At 45.5% G+C, this 18,767-nt stretch overlaps 1 protein-coding gene across 2 annotated transcripts; it reads left to right on the forward strand.

Annotated features, from left to right (window-relative positions):
- Positions 1–887: 887 nt before the first annotated feature.
- LOC147882210 (Tetratricopeptide repeat (TPR)-like superfamily protein) lies at positions 888–17,808 on the forward strand. Of its 2 annotated transcripts, XM_087402061.1 has the most exons (3): positions 888–2,597; positions 7,700–7,767; positions 17,364–17,501. In XM_087402061.1, the coding sequence occupies exons 1-2, from the start codon at positions 1,137–1,139 to the stop codon at positions 7,718–7,720; spliced, it is 1,482 nt and encodes a 493-aa protein (XP_087258187.1). In that variant the 5' UTR covers positions 888–1,136; the 3' UTR covers positions 7,721–7,767; positions 17,364–17,501. The 2 variants fall into 2 exon arrangements, with proteins under 2 accessions (XP_087258187.1, XP_087258186.1); XM_087402060.1 differs by lacking the exon at positions 7,700–7,767 and having other exon boundaries at positions 889–2,597; positions 17,364–17,808.
- Positions 17,809–18,767: the final 959 nt, after the last annotated feature.

Consider the following 18,767-nt stretch of genomic DNA (forward strand, 5'->3'; position numbering starts at 1 on the left):
TGCACAAATATTGAGATGGATTACAACTGGTAAGGTTACAAGTTCAAAACCACCACAAATGCCTAGGCCCCAATGATGGGCTCGGAGTCCCTAAATGTGTATGAGATGCACTCGTCTAATACCTTGGTCTTAGCGGATCATGATACTCTCCCTCCCTCTCTCTCTCAAACCAAGGCACCACCTAATATCACATTCCATCCACTCTCTCTAGAAATGGTGGATCACATTGCAATGCATATCTACTCCAAATTGAGACAAGAATGCCAAGGAATTGCTTTCGAATTGCCAAGGACGTGCTTACCTATTTGCTTCTGCTACCTATTTGAATTAATTAATTAACCCAGCTCTTGCTTTTCACAACTAACCTAAGCTTTAATCCCCTTAATCGATTGCTCCTTCTCCGCAATTAACCTATGCTTTAATCGCCCTAATCGGCTGCTCCTTCTTCTTCTTCCGCTCCCTCTGCCTTCTTCTATTACTGCGTACGCTCCCTCCGCTCCCTCTCCTTCTGCCATACCCTCTCCTGTCGTCCTTCTCCTACCGTCGCCTCCTCTCCCTCCTCCCTTAGCTTCATGTCCTGCCTCTCCTTCTTCCTCTCCACATTCCCCTCTCCCTCTCTCTCCACCCTCTCGGAAGGCTTCTTCCTCTACCCTAGCCTGGTCTGCTCTTTATAGTAGCCACTAGAACCTTTTGGAGAGCAAAAGCTTCTCCTAGAAGCTACCCACTCTCCACTCTAGACTCTGGAACCTTCCAACCTTTTGTGAACGTTAATCGGCCCTGAACCTTAGGTTAATTGCCTAATCGAGCACCATGCCCGCCCCCCCTCTCCCCCCTCCCCGCCAGCACAAATGAATTAATAGGCCTATTCACAAGATGATTGCCTAAAATACATCCAGGGAGAAACGTCAAAAAATCATAAAATGCAAGCCAATATCGTCTTCTATGGGAAGCCAACTCACTGCATGAGGGGAGCTCACCAACACACGAGAGAGAGAGAGAGAGAGAGAGAGAGAGTCCGTAGATCGAGCTGACGGTTGCCCCCTTCCCCTGGTTGTGGCATTTCTGTAGGGCTCAATTTGGTTGTGTGCAGAGGAAGAGCAGAAGAAGCAAGAGGAAGTGAGGAGCCACGATCCGCCATGAACCCGCGCAGCAGCAGCAGATCGGGGCACGTTGAGAAAGCAGGGACGCCGCTCAACAATTACGATTTCGATTTTGGGCTGGGCATCGGCTCTTCCAAATCCTTGTCTGGAGCTACTCTCAGCGCACAGAAGCAAAAGCAAGATGTCGTACCTCCTCAGCCTCGTCCCGCCCCTTCCTGGATGCCTCAGGCACCCCCAGGAGGGGCGTCGTGGACTCAGAAGCCTCCCTCTTCTTCCTATGGGCAGCCCTCTTGGACCTCCCTCTCCTCCGCGGCTTCGAACAACCTTGGAAGCGCGAGTTTGGACGGGCCTGCCCGCTCCATGGTTGGGGACATCTCGGGTAAAAGTTGGGGAGCCCTGGATACCTCGAAAGTAGGAAGTAGCTCGATCGGCCTCGTGGGAGGATTAAGCAGGGGTGCAGCGCCTGAGCTGTTTGGAGATCTGCTCGGAGGATCCCTGGGTCGTTCCTCCGCCCCCATGAAGCAGACCTCGCAATCCTCATTCACGATGCACTCGATGATGGCATCCCTGCCCAAGGGAGCGCCTCTGAAGGACATCAAGGCTAGCAAGATTAGGGACAGCTCGGAGATGGGGGATTTCGTGTCAGCTTTCTCAACTGGCTCAAATGCAGGTGACGATCTGAAAGCTGCTGCGGGCTCAAACTCGGCCTCGTCTGACGACGCCTGGGGCGCATTTGAAGGCGTTCAATCTCGAACGAATTCTGCTTCTCCTCTGAACGTTAACGCCTCCGTAGGCAACAAAGGTGGCGACGATCTGTTTGGAGACTTTCAGGAAGGTTCGGCATTCACAACAGGAGCTTCTTCTGCCACCCAGGATCCGTTCGCAGCTTCTTCTAATGTCAACATTGACCTCTTCGCCGATGTTACGAAGCCCTCTAAAGTGGATTCTGGTGACTTCTTCGATTTTGCGTCCAAAGTAGGAACTACCGCTCCTCCGCATGGCTTTTCTCAACCAAACGGAATTACGGGCGCAGATCCCTTTGCTTCTCTTTTATCTGGCAGCAAGAGAAGTGTCTCGACAAGTTCTGTATCAGGCTCCTCTGAATCTGTTGTGAAAAATTCTTCTTCGAAGGATCCGTTGATGGATGCATTGTGGTCTTCTACCAAAAGACATTCTGATGCGGTTCCCCAAAATTCTGATATGATCAATGACTGGGGACTGGAAACTGATTTTGGGGCGAATGAGGGTGGGACTACCACAGAGCTGGAAGGGCTTCCTCCGCCTCCTCCTGGTGTGACTACTATGATTGCAAAGGATAAGGGGATGGAGTACTATAAGCAGGGCCAATTTGCAGATGCGATAAAATGGTTGTCATGGGCTGAAAACATAATGGAAAGCAGCGCGAACGATTCCATGCTAGTTGAGGTGCTAACTTGCAGAGCTTCCTGCCTAAAGGAAGTTGGGGATTATAAGAAGGCTGTGATCGACTGTAGCAAGGTGCTCACCATCCTCTTCTTCTTAACTTTAAGGGCTTTTGTTAGATCCAAATAATACTCCCGTTTTCTAAAGATGAAACATTTTCATAATTGAATAACATTCCCCCTCTCCCTGCCACTGGTCCAGTGTTAAGGATGAGGACAACCCTCCAATTACACAGGTTTTTCCAAAGCAAGTAGGGTGGCTGGTTTTACGCTAAACCATGGAAAATGCTAGACGCAGATAAATACTTCTCAATTTCAACTATTGCAGAATACGCTAAAAAATGGTTTTTTCTTTAGCACTGATGAGAATCATGCAGTTGTAGGCAGAGCTACTGCGCTTCATATCATCCTTTAGTACAGGGCTTGGGTAATATTTCGTAATTAATTCTGCTTTGCCTGTTAAATCTTTCACGAACCTAATGCCTCAATTGCTTACACAAGGATGGGTAAGGCCTAAATTTAACTGTTTGATATTTGACGCCCAAGGCCTTGTTAAAGTGCTTGATAGACGACATACAGATAAATTATTTCTATCTTAAGTGATGCGTTGCCCTATCAGCTAAATTGTGTAAGCAATTATTATTATTTGTTTAGATGCTTATTTGGGAGAGACTATAATGAAATCGTATAGTCTTCGCAAGCAGTTGTAGCTTGAATGAAGAGAATCTGGACCACTTTTTGATTAGCCTTCTCCTTGCTAGCCTTTGTCACGGCTGAGTCCACCCTTCACCTCTGGCGTACCAACAGAAACTCAGTACGAAGACCTTTTTATAAATGGACGCTCAAGTATGTGGGGGGGTGTGGATTTGCATGTGTGAGAGCATATGTTTATACTATGACTACACCCATCGTTGGGTGCTGATGACATCGGTGGGGACGTCGTGTAGCCAGTCCCTGCTATGTGCGATGGAGTTTATGGTTTTCAACTTAATGAGTGACTATCATGAGATTATAACTGCACTATGTGTTCTGTTTTGAGAGGATGAGTTTGGGCATGTTCCTGGATTCATCTAGATAGATCGATAGATAGATAGATAGATAGACATGCCTCCAGAGGCGTCTGAAAGTGGTCACGGTACAAACCCAAGTGCCACATTGTCCACTGAATTGGGAAGCAAAGATAGATGTGGGTGATGTATGAGCCAAAGTGGATGCATGTACAAATGCTCAAACTTTGAAAGGATGCCAGGATCAAGTGCAGAACCCTTCCTTATGGGCTGGCCCATAATGCTCAGCTGCCTTGTGGCATGTATGACTTTGGTGCTTTTGGCCATGTATGACTTCCCTTGTCAGGTGGTGCTCTTGGCCACCTCATGGGTGTCCAAGACAAATAAGTAAACATGGCTTATGACTTGTGACTTGGGTGCTCGTGGCACCTCGCCTAATAGCATGCTTGATAGACAACTGTCATGCCTCTAGAGGCGTTTGAAAGTGATCATGGTACAGACCCAAGTGCCACATTGTCCGGGTTGCAGATTTCAACCAGTAGGAGCAACATATCCGGAGCAGATTTGCTGCAGATGCAAGCGTATGGAAGGCGTGCAGGACCGACCTGTTCAGTTAGCAAAACTGACAGTTAAGGTTGTCCACCTGGTTGGGTCAACATGTTGGCCAAGTCGGTCGACTAGAACAAGTCACGACCTGTTCTAGTCGGCTCTAGCTGGTCCAGATTTGGTCGGCTTGTCGGCTGAACCTGGTTGGCGAGGTTTAGAGCTGGGAATTCCTTATAAAAGGGAGGCTCTTGCCTCTATGCATCCCAATCCACATGGGCACGTGGGAACATACACAGGCAACAACAGCCTTCCTCTTGTCTCAGTCTTCTGTCAGCCACACCTGGCTGTGTTTTACCCAGCATCCCATTAGAGGTTTTCTGGTCATCCTTGAGCTACTATTTTCCCACACTAGTGGATGGAGTTCTTTCTGTTGTTACTGTGGGTTCATTTGCCTCGTACTGTTCTTCATTTTCTGCTACATACAGGTGCTACAGCTGTTCTTAGAGCCTTGTCTGCGACTCTTGTGATACACCCCAAGCATTGAAGGAAGGAGACCCTCATGAGAAAGAGGTGACTTCGTTTTCAGAGACATACGACAATCGACAGTTTCTGAAGAGGTGTTCACTCTCGTTCCTAAGCATTTTACATCCTTGTCATGGCTAGCAGACTACCCATCCCAAGCTTTGCTTGATGATACAAATCACCACACCTTGTGGTGAGGGTAATTTGGGAGTTGACGACGAGTGGAGCCGAGGCCCCAGGACATCAAGAATGCTATTGGGGTAGTAGTCACACCAGTAGATCCTTTTGCAGTCAGAGATTGAGTACTGCGTGATGCAGAGGCCCTAGCCATAATCATTAGCACGACTGCAGACTCGGTCCTCCCGCATATTCAACTTGCTGATATGACGTTTCAAGCATAGGCAGAGTCCTCGACCTCGAGAGTCGAGATAGAAGTTGACAACATGAAGATGGATGAGAGGGACTCAATACAGGACCACATCACAATTCAACAAACAGATTCGTCTTGCTTGGCATGCTTCCTAATAGCTACAAAGGTTTTGTGTCAACCATGCTTGCAAGGCAACATTCGGCACTAGTTACATTCACAGAGCTAGTGCCTCTACTACTGCAGGAAGAAACTCGTGAGAAAAAGTTTGATGGATCCAATGGTGAGGCTTTTCTTGCGAGGGGGAAAGCCAAGGGTAAGCCTCTAGCTGATGGAGACTCCTAAGAAGACAAGTTGGAAGATTCAAAGGAAAAGACGAAGTGCTTGTGAGAAAGTAGGACACTAGGGGGCCTAGAAAAATAAAAGTCTAATAAGTCCCAAATCAAAGGCCGCCAACATATCACAGAGGAATCTTTCCTAGTTAAGATTACCGAGAATTACTCATCACTTGTAGTGACAGATGGAGGAGATGATTGGTATGCCGACAGTGAAGCCTCAAAGCACGTCAAAGATAAAGCAATGGTTCAAGAACTTGGTTGGCATTAGTATCAGATCATCCATTATGATGGGGAAGAATCGCAGCCACCCAATCAAGGGTATTGGGATTGTTCCATTCACAACAAGTATAGCTGAGAAGATATTGACAAATGTCTTGTATGTATGTGATCTATGTGAAAACCTGCTTTCTATCAGTCAATTAGCTAAAAGCAGGATGAGAGTCATTTTTAACAAAATTGAAAGCGGCGGACAAGGTGACTGGCATTGAAGGAGAGAGGCTGTGCAAGATTAGTGCAATGATGGTACAAGGTGATGCAGGGATGTTTAGACTATGGCGTGAGGGGTTTGGTCACATTGAATACATGGTTCTGGAAGAGATGCACATGGTGCGGGGACCTCGACAACTAAGTTTGCAGCGCTTGCATGGAAGGCAAGCAACATCAGGTATATTGCCGATGGAGGCCACGACTGAGCCACCAGAGCTGGTTTATTCAGATATATTGGGCCCATGTCTACCAGACCACATTTTGGGTCAGAACCTTTATTGATGGTTTCAGTAGCATGACTTGGATATATTGTCTGTCTACGATGTCACAAGCTCTTGAGAAATTCAAAGAGTGGAGGGCTAAGGTGGAAAAAGAGACAAGAGAGAACCTCAAGGCTTTTAAAACAAACTGAGGGGGAGAATGCATATTTCAAGAGAATAGCATCAAACAACAGTTGACAACATCACGTACATCCCATTGAACCAGGGTGGTAGAGCACAAGAATTGGGCAATCATGGAGATGGGTTTGAGCATGCAGAGGTGAAAATGTTCCAAGGTCTTTCTGGGTAGAGGCAATTAATATGGCTGTCCACTTTCTGAACAGACTAGAGTCTCAAGTAAGAAGCCCATTATAAAACATTTGAGAGTTTTTGGTGCTGACGCATGGGTGCATGTCCATAAAGACACCATAAACAAATTAGGAAGTGAATGTTGGTTGCATACAGCAGTGAGTCTAAAGCTTATTGGCTAGTACGACAAGGAGGCATAGAAGGTACTGGTCAGTAGGAATGTTGTCTTTTAAGAGATTGAACCCTATTTAGACAATGAAAGAGCTTTAGCACCTAAGCTCAAAACAAAGGAAACAAAAGCATGTTCAAAATCAGATTCAAAAGGAACAAAGCCATAAAGAAGAAAACTTTTGCAAAGGAGAAAAGACCACCATGGTGGTACATGAAGATGACTCAGGGGTGATTGATATTCCTGACATGACCCCAACACTCCTAAAACCTCTGATCTGCAAGCAAACACAAGAACACATCAAACGTGAGGAAACTGAGCAGGTTGCTCACCACCCAACCATGACATCTATGGGATGCGATCCCGAATCAAGAGATATCCCCTCCGAGCCACGAGCTGAGCCACTAGCACGAACTCCCAACCAGATCCTAACCAGCCTGGTGTCCCATACCACCAGGTGGCGCTGTGAAGCTTGGGATTTGTTGCTGGGCCTTGGGCTACGCTATGATGCAGGCGCGCGTCCGCGACTCAATCCAGGATCAGACCTAGCAACTGGGAACGAGACTTGCTCCCATCGGCTCTTCGAGAACTGAACCTCTGGGCCCCTTATGTAGACTCGGGCCCCAAGCGCTAAAAATAGCGAAGACCTAACCGGATCGTACCCTTGCCACTCAACCCGAGAATCAAGCCTGCCTAGCCCTAAGCCTCCCCAGGCTACTTGAGCTAGTCTTGTGTACCCAGTACACGTCAGATACCAATCCGTGCACATGACATACTTCCCCTCCTCTAAGAACTCACTCTTGAGTTAGCCAAAAAACCCGGGAATGTCCTTTGGAGGTTCTGTAATGACTCCCATGTTGCATCCTTGTAACAGAGGGTTACTTCTTACTTAGGCTAAACTTAGGCTAAAGTTAGTAGAGAGGCCTTTATTGGCTTGTAAGTGTTTTTTTCCTTTCTTTTAGGGGATACCATAAGTTGCCACGTGGCATCCTAGGAGGTAATCCCATAAGCAATACTGCTTTGTACTACCCTTGGCCATACCTATATAAGGCCTCTAGTTGTACTTGGCAATTCATTCATGACTTGTACTTCATTACCGAAATAGAATATACAGCAAGAGTTCAATACTCAGCTGAATTCTAAAAAGGATTGACTTCCTCCTGTCCTTGTGCAGCCCCTCACAAGTCCCTGTTGAAGATCCAGCCCATGATCTTCCTCCCCTACCCTTTTCCTAAACATAAGGTACTACACTACTTTAACTTTCCTGCAAATTCTACTGAACTTAGAAGAGCAACCAACTGGTCAAAAGAATAATGATTGGCATTGCCACCTGCGACCAACAATATGTAGAAGCAAAGCCCTAATAAGAATCAGACAACCCATCAAGGGTAGAGTAGAAACAAGGCATCACCTCATTAATGCCTCCAAACCGGTTTAGGGTCTTTCAAATCCTTCACATTAGTAACATAGGCATCCATGTTACCACCCTCTTCAAGCTTCAAGTTTTTCAACTGCTTGTGGAGATAGGCAACCCTTGCCTTATTCTGCACCTGATATAAGGATGCAAGTTGATCCTATGCTTGCTTAGCTATCTTGCAAGACCGGATATGAGGGATAATAACCCTTTTGAATGGAAGAGCAATGAAGGCATGTGCTTTGGCATCACGACCATGTGAGAAAACGGAAGCAAGAGCAAGAGTGAGCAAGATGGAGAGTGAGCTGAACGTAGGCCACTCCCAAAAGTGTACTAAATTGAAGTGAAAAACAATGAAAGAGACGAGGGTTTTGTCTAAGTGACAAAACCCTATCTAATCACCAACCGTAGTTAGAGATTAGACCGTGGTTAGGGGAAAAAACCTCTAAGAGGAAAAAGTGCCCTAACTTACTTATTATATTACATTGGCCACTGCCTAGAATATAATAATAATTCTAACACCACCTATAATGTGGTGTACAAGGTAGTGATCAATCACCAAAAGGAGATAAGTTTAGGGCACTGCAAAATGCCTCAAACTTCTCACATGGAAGTGCTTTGGTAAAGATGTCTGCAACATTGTCATGTGTTGACACATAGATCATCCTGATCTCCCCTGCATATAACTTCTCTCTGACATAATGATAATGAATCTCAATGTGCTTCGTGCGAGCATGAAACACGCTATAGTACTTTGACTATCAATGAGAATTGGAGAAGGATCCTCCAATATGAGACGAAAATCAGCGAACAAACGTCGCAGCCAAACACACTCAACTGTTGCTATGAAAGCTGCCCTGTACTCAGCTTCACATGAGGAAGTAGCCATTGTAGATTGCTTCTTGCTCAGCCAAGAAATGCAAGCTTTGCCCTTGCCCAAAAAGAAACAATTGCCACTAGTGGATTGCTTGGTATCATAGTCTCCAGCCCAATCTAAATCACTGTAAGCATGCATTTGCAAGTCACCCCCCTTAGGAAACATCAAGCCAAAAGACTTTGTGCCTTGCAAATAACGGAAGATGCGTTTTACAGCGTGCCAATGTGTTGTCTTTGGGCTGTGAATATATCTGCTCACTTGAGATACTGCATATTGAATATCAGGCCGTGTATTGCACAAGTAGATGAGGCATCCAACAGCAAGTGTGGCATCCACTGATTCACCCCACAAAAATGCATTTAAGTGCCTTATCTAACAACTTGTGTCGAAACTCCACTGGCACGTGGGCATATACAACACAACCAAAAACTCTGAAATGGTCCACTGGAGGCTTTCTCCCATGCCATGCCTCATAGGGCGTGATTGTCTTCAAAGCCTTTGTGGGAGCCCGATTCAAAATTCATGAGGCCTTCGAGCCAAAACCTGTGAGGCAACTTCTTACTTGTAAGCATGCATCTATCCATCTCCATAAGAGTGCGATTCTTCCGCTCAGCTTTGCCATTCTGTTGAGGTGTAAGCCTCACTGTGAGCTGATGCGTGATGCCTTTCTCCTTCAAAAATGCCTCAAACTCATGAGACATATACTCCCCTCCTCGATTTGTGCGAAGTGTCTACACCTTGAGTTCTGTCTCATTCTCAACCATAGCCACAAAGTATTTGAAATGCATAAACACTTCTGATTTTGCCTTAAGACCATAGATCGAAGTGTAGTTGGTGTAGTGATCTATGAATGTAACATAATAAAGATAACCCCCAAAAGCAGGTGTCCTCATGGGACTGCAGACATCACTGTGAATAAGCTGTAATTTGCATGTAGCGTTCACAATCCTTCTTGAAAGGAAATCTATGCATCTTGCCAAGGATGCAACCCTCACATGCATGAGGAGGAGGTGACTCTAAAGGAGGCAATGCATCAACCATTTCATACTTATGTAGTGTCATTAAGCTGCCATAGCTCATGTGCCCATACCTGGTGTTACAGACTTTTCCTATTCTACACTACTGCAGATCACAGGAGTAGCACCACAAATATTCCTCCCAACCATATCCTTGCTAGAGCGTGAGAGTACACAGAGAAATTCAAATCGAATCAAAATCACGTAAAAGTTTATTCTCTTTCCTCTCACTAACTCCAACGAGCCCCATCTCCCTAGACCAACAAATCCAACTACAGTTGGAATACCTCACAGAGTGCCTAGTGCCGCGAACTTTGTGGTTTAGATGCGGGAAATGCTAGCACTTGCGAGAGCTAATATCCGCCAGGCTATGGATAGAGCCAAGGCGTATGCGGATGAAAACCGGTCTATAAGAGAATTTAAGAAAGAAGAAAAAGTTTTTCTCAAAGTTCCTTCGCACTCGAAGTCGTTAACTTCAGGAGAGTGTGCTAAGTTATCACCTCGATACTGTGGGCCGTGGTTAATTCTAAAGAGAATAGGCAAGGTAGCCTATAAATTAGAATTTTCATGTTTCTCGTTCAAAGAAATCTTTCCATACTGGTGACTCATTAATCGAAGGTGTGGTTTTGTTTCAGGAGATAGAGGATAATGCAAGGCGCAAACCAACAAGAATCCTGGACCGAGAAACAATGCAAGTGGGAAATCGGAAGATACCCACGGTGTTGGTTGCATGGCATGGTCAGCCTCTATTAGAAGCTACCCAGGAATCCGTATACCAGTTGTGGAGAGTGATCCCAGACTTTATCATCGAGGACGCTGATGTCTGAAGAGGGAAGGAATGTTACGCTCTAGCTGAGGTAGCATGACCTCGGAAGAATCAATCGACATTTCCCTTAAAGGATCTATGTTTGTAATATATCTGTTTGCGCTTCATGTAAATGATCGAGAGGGAATTAATGTCAAGGTCCTAGGTAAGGGCTGATAGCACCAGACTAGGTGGATCTAAGGCTAAGGGCCTAATGCAAGCAATGTGCCTAGGGGCAAAGGAAATTAAAGCATCCCAAGAGAGGGGTGAAAAGATGCATTAGGAAAGGCCCTAGGATGATGACATGTGGCATCTAGATCCATCTAGCCCAACTCAGTCCTTAGTGTCTCAAATACCGCTGTCCAAAAATGACCGGTAAATCTAACATCTTTGTCTGACACTATGGATCTAGGCAATCCATGCAGACGAAATATATGTCTAATAATCTTAAATTCTGGATAATGATAGCTGCTGAGGGACTAAGCGAATCTGTGGAGCCAATATGATCACGCTGACCACCGACGGCTGCTCGAAACTTGACTGTTCTCCCAAAGAATTGAGGAATAACAGTTTGGCACTGGGGCTCGGGCTCATCTAGTGCTGCTCCAAAGGGCTGAGGAACGAATGTTCTGCTATGATAACACGACGGCTCATCTAGTGCTGCTGCAAAGGGCTTGATAAAACTCTTGAGAACCAGTACTGCTGTGAAGACTGGAAGCCGAACTGCTGAGGCCAGTCATCCCACCACACTATTACTTCGAACTCCTGATCCTTTGGCGGTATGGCACTTTGATAGGCTCTTGGACATAGGAACTGGCTGCTGTCCTCGTGACCTGTTGGGGACTGATTGGGCGGCTGATGTGGAGCACTGCACTCCGGAAGTCCAATGGCATGAAACTGGCTACCAACTGTTGGCATGCATTCTCCCCACCGTGCCCCACCGTGGAAAATCCACTGACATAGAAATGCTAGTGCTACTCTAGGAACTGCTGGGGTAATGAGAAAGCCATTGAAGCTAGGCAACCAAAACTAAAAACCTAGGACCTTTAGAACACTCGCATGCACTCCAGGAAACTATGGTACTGCTGTCTGCATGACTGTAGTGAGGGAAAGCTGGAATGAACCTGCCTCCTCTGCTGGCATGATAACTACTGAGGATGAAAACCATGCCACCCTCTTGGAATCCGGTACTATGGATGGAAATGTCTCCCAAAGAGCTTGTGTGATGCAAGGAGCTGTGGAAACTGTAGCGGCCTCTTGGAGAAACTCTAAGAGAGATGGAACTGTGGCTGTCTCCCGAAGGAGCTGAGCGGCAATTGGCACTGCAGAGCACCCCTCCAAGGAAGAGAGTGTACTGGATGCTCTCTGAAGGAACGGAGGAGCTGCTGGGCATCCCTCTAATGACTCAACTGAACTCTCTTTTCATAAGCATATGCATTTGCGCATGCTTATGCTTATATGCTTATGCATGAGCATATGCTCATATGCTCATGCATAAGCATAAGCATAAGCATATGCTTCTCTCTTTTCTTCTTTTCCCTCTCTCTTTTTTCCTTCTCTTTTCCCCTCTTCCTTCTCTTCTTTTTCCCTCTCTTTTCCCCTCTCCTTCATACTCTTTTCTCTCTTTTCATAAGCATATGCATTTGCGTATGCTCATGCTTATGTGGCATTTAGGGGTATGAACATAAGCATAAGCAAATGCTTCTCTCTTTTTCCTCTCTTTTCTTCTTTTCTGCTCTCTTTTTTCCTTCTCTTTTCCCCTAAATGCCACATGATAGAACTGTGAGATGTCCAAATTTGTTGAGAACACCTTGTCTATCATGAATGACTGGTATGCCTCTCGAAAGAACTGAGAGATGGCTGGCATAGCTTCTTCTTGATGGGATATTGGACTAAACATCTCCCCTTGAGATACTGAGGAAGTACGAAGGCTATTGAGCACACTGTTAATGAATCGACCGAACTGTTGTCATTACCAAACACTGGTCACTGCCACTGTTGGTGGCTCGTGATCAGATGGAGAGGACACTGTATGACTAACCTCCCAGAGTGCAGGACACAATGATGGGAAGGCCTTGTCAACCTCTCTGCTGATTGGTACTGCAGCTACTTTCCTAAAGTGCCGAGGAAGGGGAGCTGCGGAGGGAATTGCATGACTATCCTCACGAGCTGCCGAGGAATCATCAACCTCCGTACAGGTGATAGCTATACTCGTGACTTCACTTATGAGGATACTCCCTCCTGCGAGGCCTGACAATGGTCTGACAAACGCCTGAGACACCCTCTTCTGTTGAGCATCACGACCAGTGGGATTGGATTGAGCCCCCTAGTATTGAACACTCCTGATAAGAAGGTGAAATGTGAGTCATGCCGATTAAAACTGATGTGGCTAACTGAGCTGCAAGGATGGAAGCCCTATAGGAACTGGCCGGAGCTGATGAAGAGGCCTAATGGGTGGAAGACCAATCACATATATCTGTTGCAGCTGGGATATCCCTACGGGAGGCATCCCTAAGAGAACTAACTGTGAGGGATAGACAACTCGTTCGGGTGATGGACCCAAGAGGCTCATCTATTGAAAAAGGCTAATGGGTTTGAGATATCTCCAACGGTGGAAGACCCATCCCTCATAGCTGTGAAAACCATCTGTTCCCTTGCTAAAGCTGATCCAGCTGATTGAGTTCCCGGAGTGGAAGACCTAGAGGAGGTAACTGGATATGATAAAGCTGCTGGACAAGTGAAAGACCCATCCGACGTAATTGCATGATGTGACTGATCCTCTCGGGTGGAGACTCCAAGAGAAGAGGCTGCTGAAGCTGGATGACCCCCGTGGATGGTAGACCCAAGAGTCTCATCATCTAAGCTAAGCTCACCCCAGACCCCCGAGAGCACGATGTGGAAATGGATGCACTACCCCTACGGATGGAAAACCTTGAGGCGCTGCATGTAGCGACTGTGGAAAGTAAATGATCCCTTGGATTGGTAGACCCAAGGGAAAACATTGTCGGAGTTGCTACAAAATACTCCACTTAATTGTGCTAAGAGATGGAAGCATCCCGTGCAAATAAAAGACTTACTGCTGATGCGCGGTCTGTGGGTACTGCGGATGACGAGAGGAACTGTGAGCAGGCCATGAGAAACTACTGGTGTTGTACAAGCATCCGCTTTTGGTCTCGCCTGCATTGGACCTCATATGTTGCCAAGTCGACACAACCTCTGGATCGTTGCGCGGCCACTTCGAGGATTTCTTGTTCCAACTTCGAGGATTGTAGGTCATGTGGGCTATCCATAGGTGCCACTCATTCCTTGGTATGTGCCTTGTAAGCCTAGTTACAATCAGTAAGGTCAGTTGGTACAGTTAGTGCACGTACCTTTTAGCTTAGTTAGGACACGTAGTCCAATTAGGGCATTTAGCCCTAGGGCTTTGTTATGTACCTATGTTGGCTCTCTCTTGAGCCTCCACTCTCAATTTTGCAGCAATTCATTACAGCATCTCGTTTTTCTCCTTCTCACCTTCATTTTTGAGCTCCATTGCTTGCACTAGCCTACAGTGGTATCATAGCAGGTTGGAAATCCATTCCCTCAGCCATTGACAGATTTCCCAAGCTGTTTGGCAGCCTTTTGAGCCCTGATTCTTACTGGTCTGCTCAGTTTTTTAGGTTTTTGACCTACCCATGAGGACTTGTGACCTCCTTGAGCAATTCCGTCGCGGGAACTCCACTTTTCGTGCGGGAAATCAGCGTTTTGGAGCCTGTTCTGCTGAAATTGGAGCATTTATTGCGCATTTAATGCTGTCAGCTGCTGTACAAAATTCCGTACAGCTTGTATGGCCTGTACAGATTCCACACGTCTGCATTTAATGCTACTGCACCATTGTATGGCCTGTACGGAAGATTGTATGCTGCTTTTAATACCTGTTGGAGGCTGTCAGCTGCTGTACAAAATTCCGTACAGCTTGTATGGCCTGTACAGATTCCACACGTCTGCATTTAATGCTACTGCACCATTGTATGGCCTGTACGGAAGATTGTATGCTGCTTTTAATACCTGTTGGAGGCTGTACGGACCTGCTGTGCAACAATTAATCCCAGTACGGGACAGTACGGCCTGTTTTCTGCAGTAATTGTCCATGTGTGGTCCGTACAAAACAGTACGGACTGCTGTACAGAACTCTTAGAGGATCTTTTCAGCTTGTTCAAGGCATTTTTCAGTGGTTTGAAGTTCTCTAGTGTTGTCTCGTTCTGTGTGCCGCCTGTTGAAGTCATTTGGAGATTTTTGAAGCGATCCAGAGGCCTCTCCTTGAGCCCATTCCTCCTCTTTTGGCTTCCTTTTTCCTCGGGCTGCGAGTACCCCTCCATTGGATCACTCTCCTCTCATTTTCAAGTGCTCTCCTCCTCGTGGGAGCACTTTCTCTTGCTGTAATTCTCATTTCCAGGTCTCTATTGGCATTTCTCATTGCCATTTGCTCTCATTTTCACCTCTTCTTCAAGGGTGAACCTCTCTGCTCGCATTCATAGCCTTTTCACTACTGTCTTTTTCGGCTACATCATTGGGTAAGCCGTTGTTGCATTGGTTCTTTATTAATGTCTGCTTCATTTGCATTTTGGAAAGGCCTCGTGTTGCCTTTTGGGATTTTCTTGCAATAGGTACACCTTGGGACAGCGGAGTCTTTTGCAGTGATAAGCTTTGAAGCTTGAGCAAAATTTTGCCATTTGATTTTGAGAGGTTGCCTTCCTCTCATTTAGTTGTTAGATTGGTGCTTTTGCTTTGCATTTTTTGCACAATGGCTGGCAATAAGGATGTTTTGTTTGGGATACTTGGGGCTGATGTGACAAGCTTGATGGCACAAATTACCCCATGTGGTCATACATGATGGGGCGTGTATTGGTTGCCAAGAATCTATGGCACATTGTTTCACGCTCTAAGGCCAGGCCTACACGTACCTTTTGCCTCTGGTTCTACTTCAAGTGATGCGTCTAATGCTGCTTCTAGAGCAACTGTATCTACTACTATAGGTACTTTGAGTCCTACACAGGAGCAGATTCAGTGGGATGGTCTGTTAGAATTATTATTATATTCTAGGCAATGGCCAATCTAATGTAATGAGTGGGTTAGGGGCACTTTTCCCTCTTAGAGGTTTTTCCCCCTAACCACGGTCTAATCTCGAACTACCGTTAGTGATTAGATAGGGTTTTGTCACTTAGACAAAACACTCATCTCTTCAGTTTTTCACTTCAGTTTAGTACACTTTTGGGAGTGACCTATGTTCAGCTCACTCTCCATCTTGCTCACTCCTGCTCTTGCTTCTATTTTCTCACATTTGGTATCAGAGCAGGTTCTTCCTGCTCTCTCCTGCTGCACATTCGCCTCTAGTTCCAGCCCATTCTGTACAATCCGTACGACTGTATGGATTCCGTACCAGCTACCTACTCCTTACTCTGACGCCGCATGTGCACACGACCTTCATCACCAGCAGATCTGAATCGCCGTACGGATTTCGTTGGTGGTCGTACAATCCGCATTCCGTACATCCGATCGTATTGCACCAGGCCCGCACCAGCTGCTGCACGGTCCATACATATGCGCCACTATTCTGTATAAGGACGCCTGCATTTTGTACGCTTGCATCGTACTGACAGTCCGTACTGTCAGTGCTCCTGCCGTACAACTCCATCTGCACATCCGTACAACTCCGCCCGCACATCTGTACAAGTCCGTCCGTACATCAGTGTACAGATTTCGAACGTACAACAAGTCATGTGGGCCGTACACTGTCCGTACCATTGTACAAAATCTATACTAACAATTCCATACACGGTGAAGGTGTTCGTCTTTTTTTTCTGCAAGGTCAATTCGCAGGTTAATTTGCAGGATCGTTTGTGCATTGTGCCATTGTTTGGCATTTCGTTGTAGCGAGCTGCCAGACCTTTTGAAGGCTGTATCTTGTGGACAACGGTTTTCCCATCTGAGTCTTGTTGTGATTCATGAAGAGGGTCATTTCGCATGTATATTCGTGATTGCATTGACTGTGATACATCGGAGGTGCGACTGATCTGGATGTCAATTGTTGTCTTCTATTTAAAGTCTACAAAGGGCGAGGATTGTAATTTAGAACAGCCGTGCTCTTGCTGTACTGGTGTACCTTAGGCAAGAAGCACGGAGATAAAGCCTACTTTCTGTATGCATGTTCATGTCATACTTTTCCACCAGCAGAAAACACCCGAAATAGATGGAAATGTAAAGTATCAAAACTTCAAGAGTGACATAAGCTCGGTTGTTACCACGACACCCCCTTTCTCCCTTTTCTCCCCAAGTGATGTTTCTCTTTGTTCTCTTGAAAACGGGGTGACTGCCTGGGAGTGATTCCAAGGCTCTAGTTAATAAACTTACAAGCAGCGGTGACATGAATAGACTGGTGAAACTTGCTCCTGCATCTAGTTGTGTTCTAAGATTTTAATTAGAGACCAGTATCAAGTTTCCTTTCCAATTTTATGAACTTTTGTGCCTAATCAAGTGCCTTTTTTAGTGAATGCTACAATTTTGATTGTTGGCTTACAATTGGAACGAACTCTAGCTATGTTCATGCCTATTCAGCAACAGAGCTCAATACTAGACTGTACATTTGAATTGTGGTTACAACATCACAGGTACTCAAAAGTTTTCTTTCGATGTTGCAGAACTGTGTGCTTATTTGTGGTCTCTGAACTTCTTGTTTATTCATTTCAGGTACTTGAGCTAGATAAAAACAATGCTTCCATGCTGCTGCAGCGAGCTCTTTTGTACGAGAGCACTGAGAGGTATAAGCTAGGCATAGCAGATCTGAGGGAGGTGCTGAAAAGAGAGCCTCACAACAGAGTAGCAAGCAATACTCTCTCACGCCTCGTAAAGATGGGAGAGTAACAAGATTATACAAAAGGAAAATTGTTTTTTTTTAAGGAGAAGCTTGGAGATAGTTGTATTCAAGGTCGACCAAAGTACCATCTCTTTTCCATTTTACTTTAGTTAGATCGGTTTTTGTGAAAATAAATCTATATCTTCTTCAAGGTTTTAACCTTGTGCTGTTGCAGTCCATTGGGATTGCTTCAATGTCGTTTTAGTTGTAACAGAATTTGACAAGGTGTCCAGCATCTGTTCACTATTGTTGAATAATCATCATTTCATTGCAGGTGAAGCATCGAAACTTAATTTTGAGTTTTGGTATTCATTGACCAGTGTGAGTGCTTTGTTTTTTGCTCATACACATTTCAATTTCACACTTGAAACCTTAGAAGACAAAAGAAACAGACTTAGGTTAGTTGGGAATAATATACCAATTCCTATTGAGTAACAAGCTACTGTTTATGGTTATAACTTCTCAAGATTGAACTGAGAGGAAATCAGGTTAGTCATCTTGTACCAGCTGTAATATGCTCATCAGAAAGTGATCGGTGCGCATGTCAATTGTGACAGATAGATCTGGCCTTTTGAAATAAGCCATTGCCAAAACCTGTGGGACATATGCTAAATGTAGCAACTTGGATATCAGCTACGAAAAGGCAGCAGATCAATAAAAACTAGGCAGAGAAGAATTGTTTATTGTTTATCGCAAGGTTTGTCTAGATGTTAAACAGGTCTCAGCCAGCATACAAGTCATAGCGTGCAAGGCTGTCTTACAAAATTTATCAGGTAGTATACTTTCCCAAGATTCCTTATCCTCAATATGAACATGTCTCACAACGGTCTGACTGGTCCTTGACCATCTTGCAGTCACCACCAAAGAAAGTCTTCTGCCTTTCCAACATTTTGTAGGATTACATAGGTAATTCAGGGAGGCATATGTCTCTTGTTCCAAGTTTTCTTCTGAAATCTTTTTGTTTCTGGGATTTGAGCCTGAGGTTCAAACAAGTCTAGCAGATGGGATTGATAGCAGCACATCAACTCTATGAGTATGTGGTGGACATACTGCTTAACTCTGTAGTATTTGTGAGCATTCTTTTCTTGAGCGCTATTGCTTGGGAGAAAGCCTGCGCTTTTTGAATGGATTTGGCATTTTTGTGCTTGCTAGAACAGCTTGGATTTGTGGAATGATGGGTCCATGTAAGAGGGGCAGACTTCAAAGCAAAGAAGGGGCAGGAGGGACGAGGAATTAAC

The sequence above is a fragment of the Dipteris shenzhenensis genome, chromosome 30 (genome assembly GCF_047967505.1).
Source record: "Dipteris shenzhenensis isolate YYH24624 ecotype China chromosome 30, Dip_SZ_1.0, whole genome shotgun sequence".
NCBI classification, from domain to species: Eukaryota; Viridiplantae; Streptophyta; class Polypodiopsida; order Gleicheniales; family Dipteridaceae; genus Dipteris; species Dipteris shenzhenensis.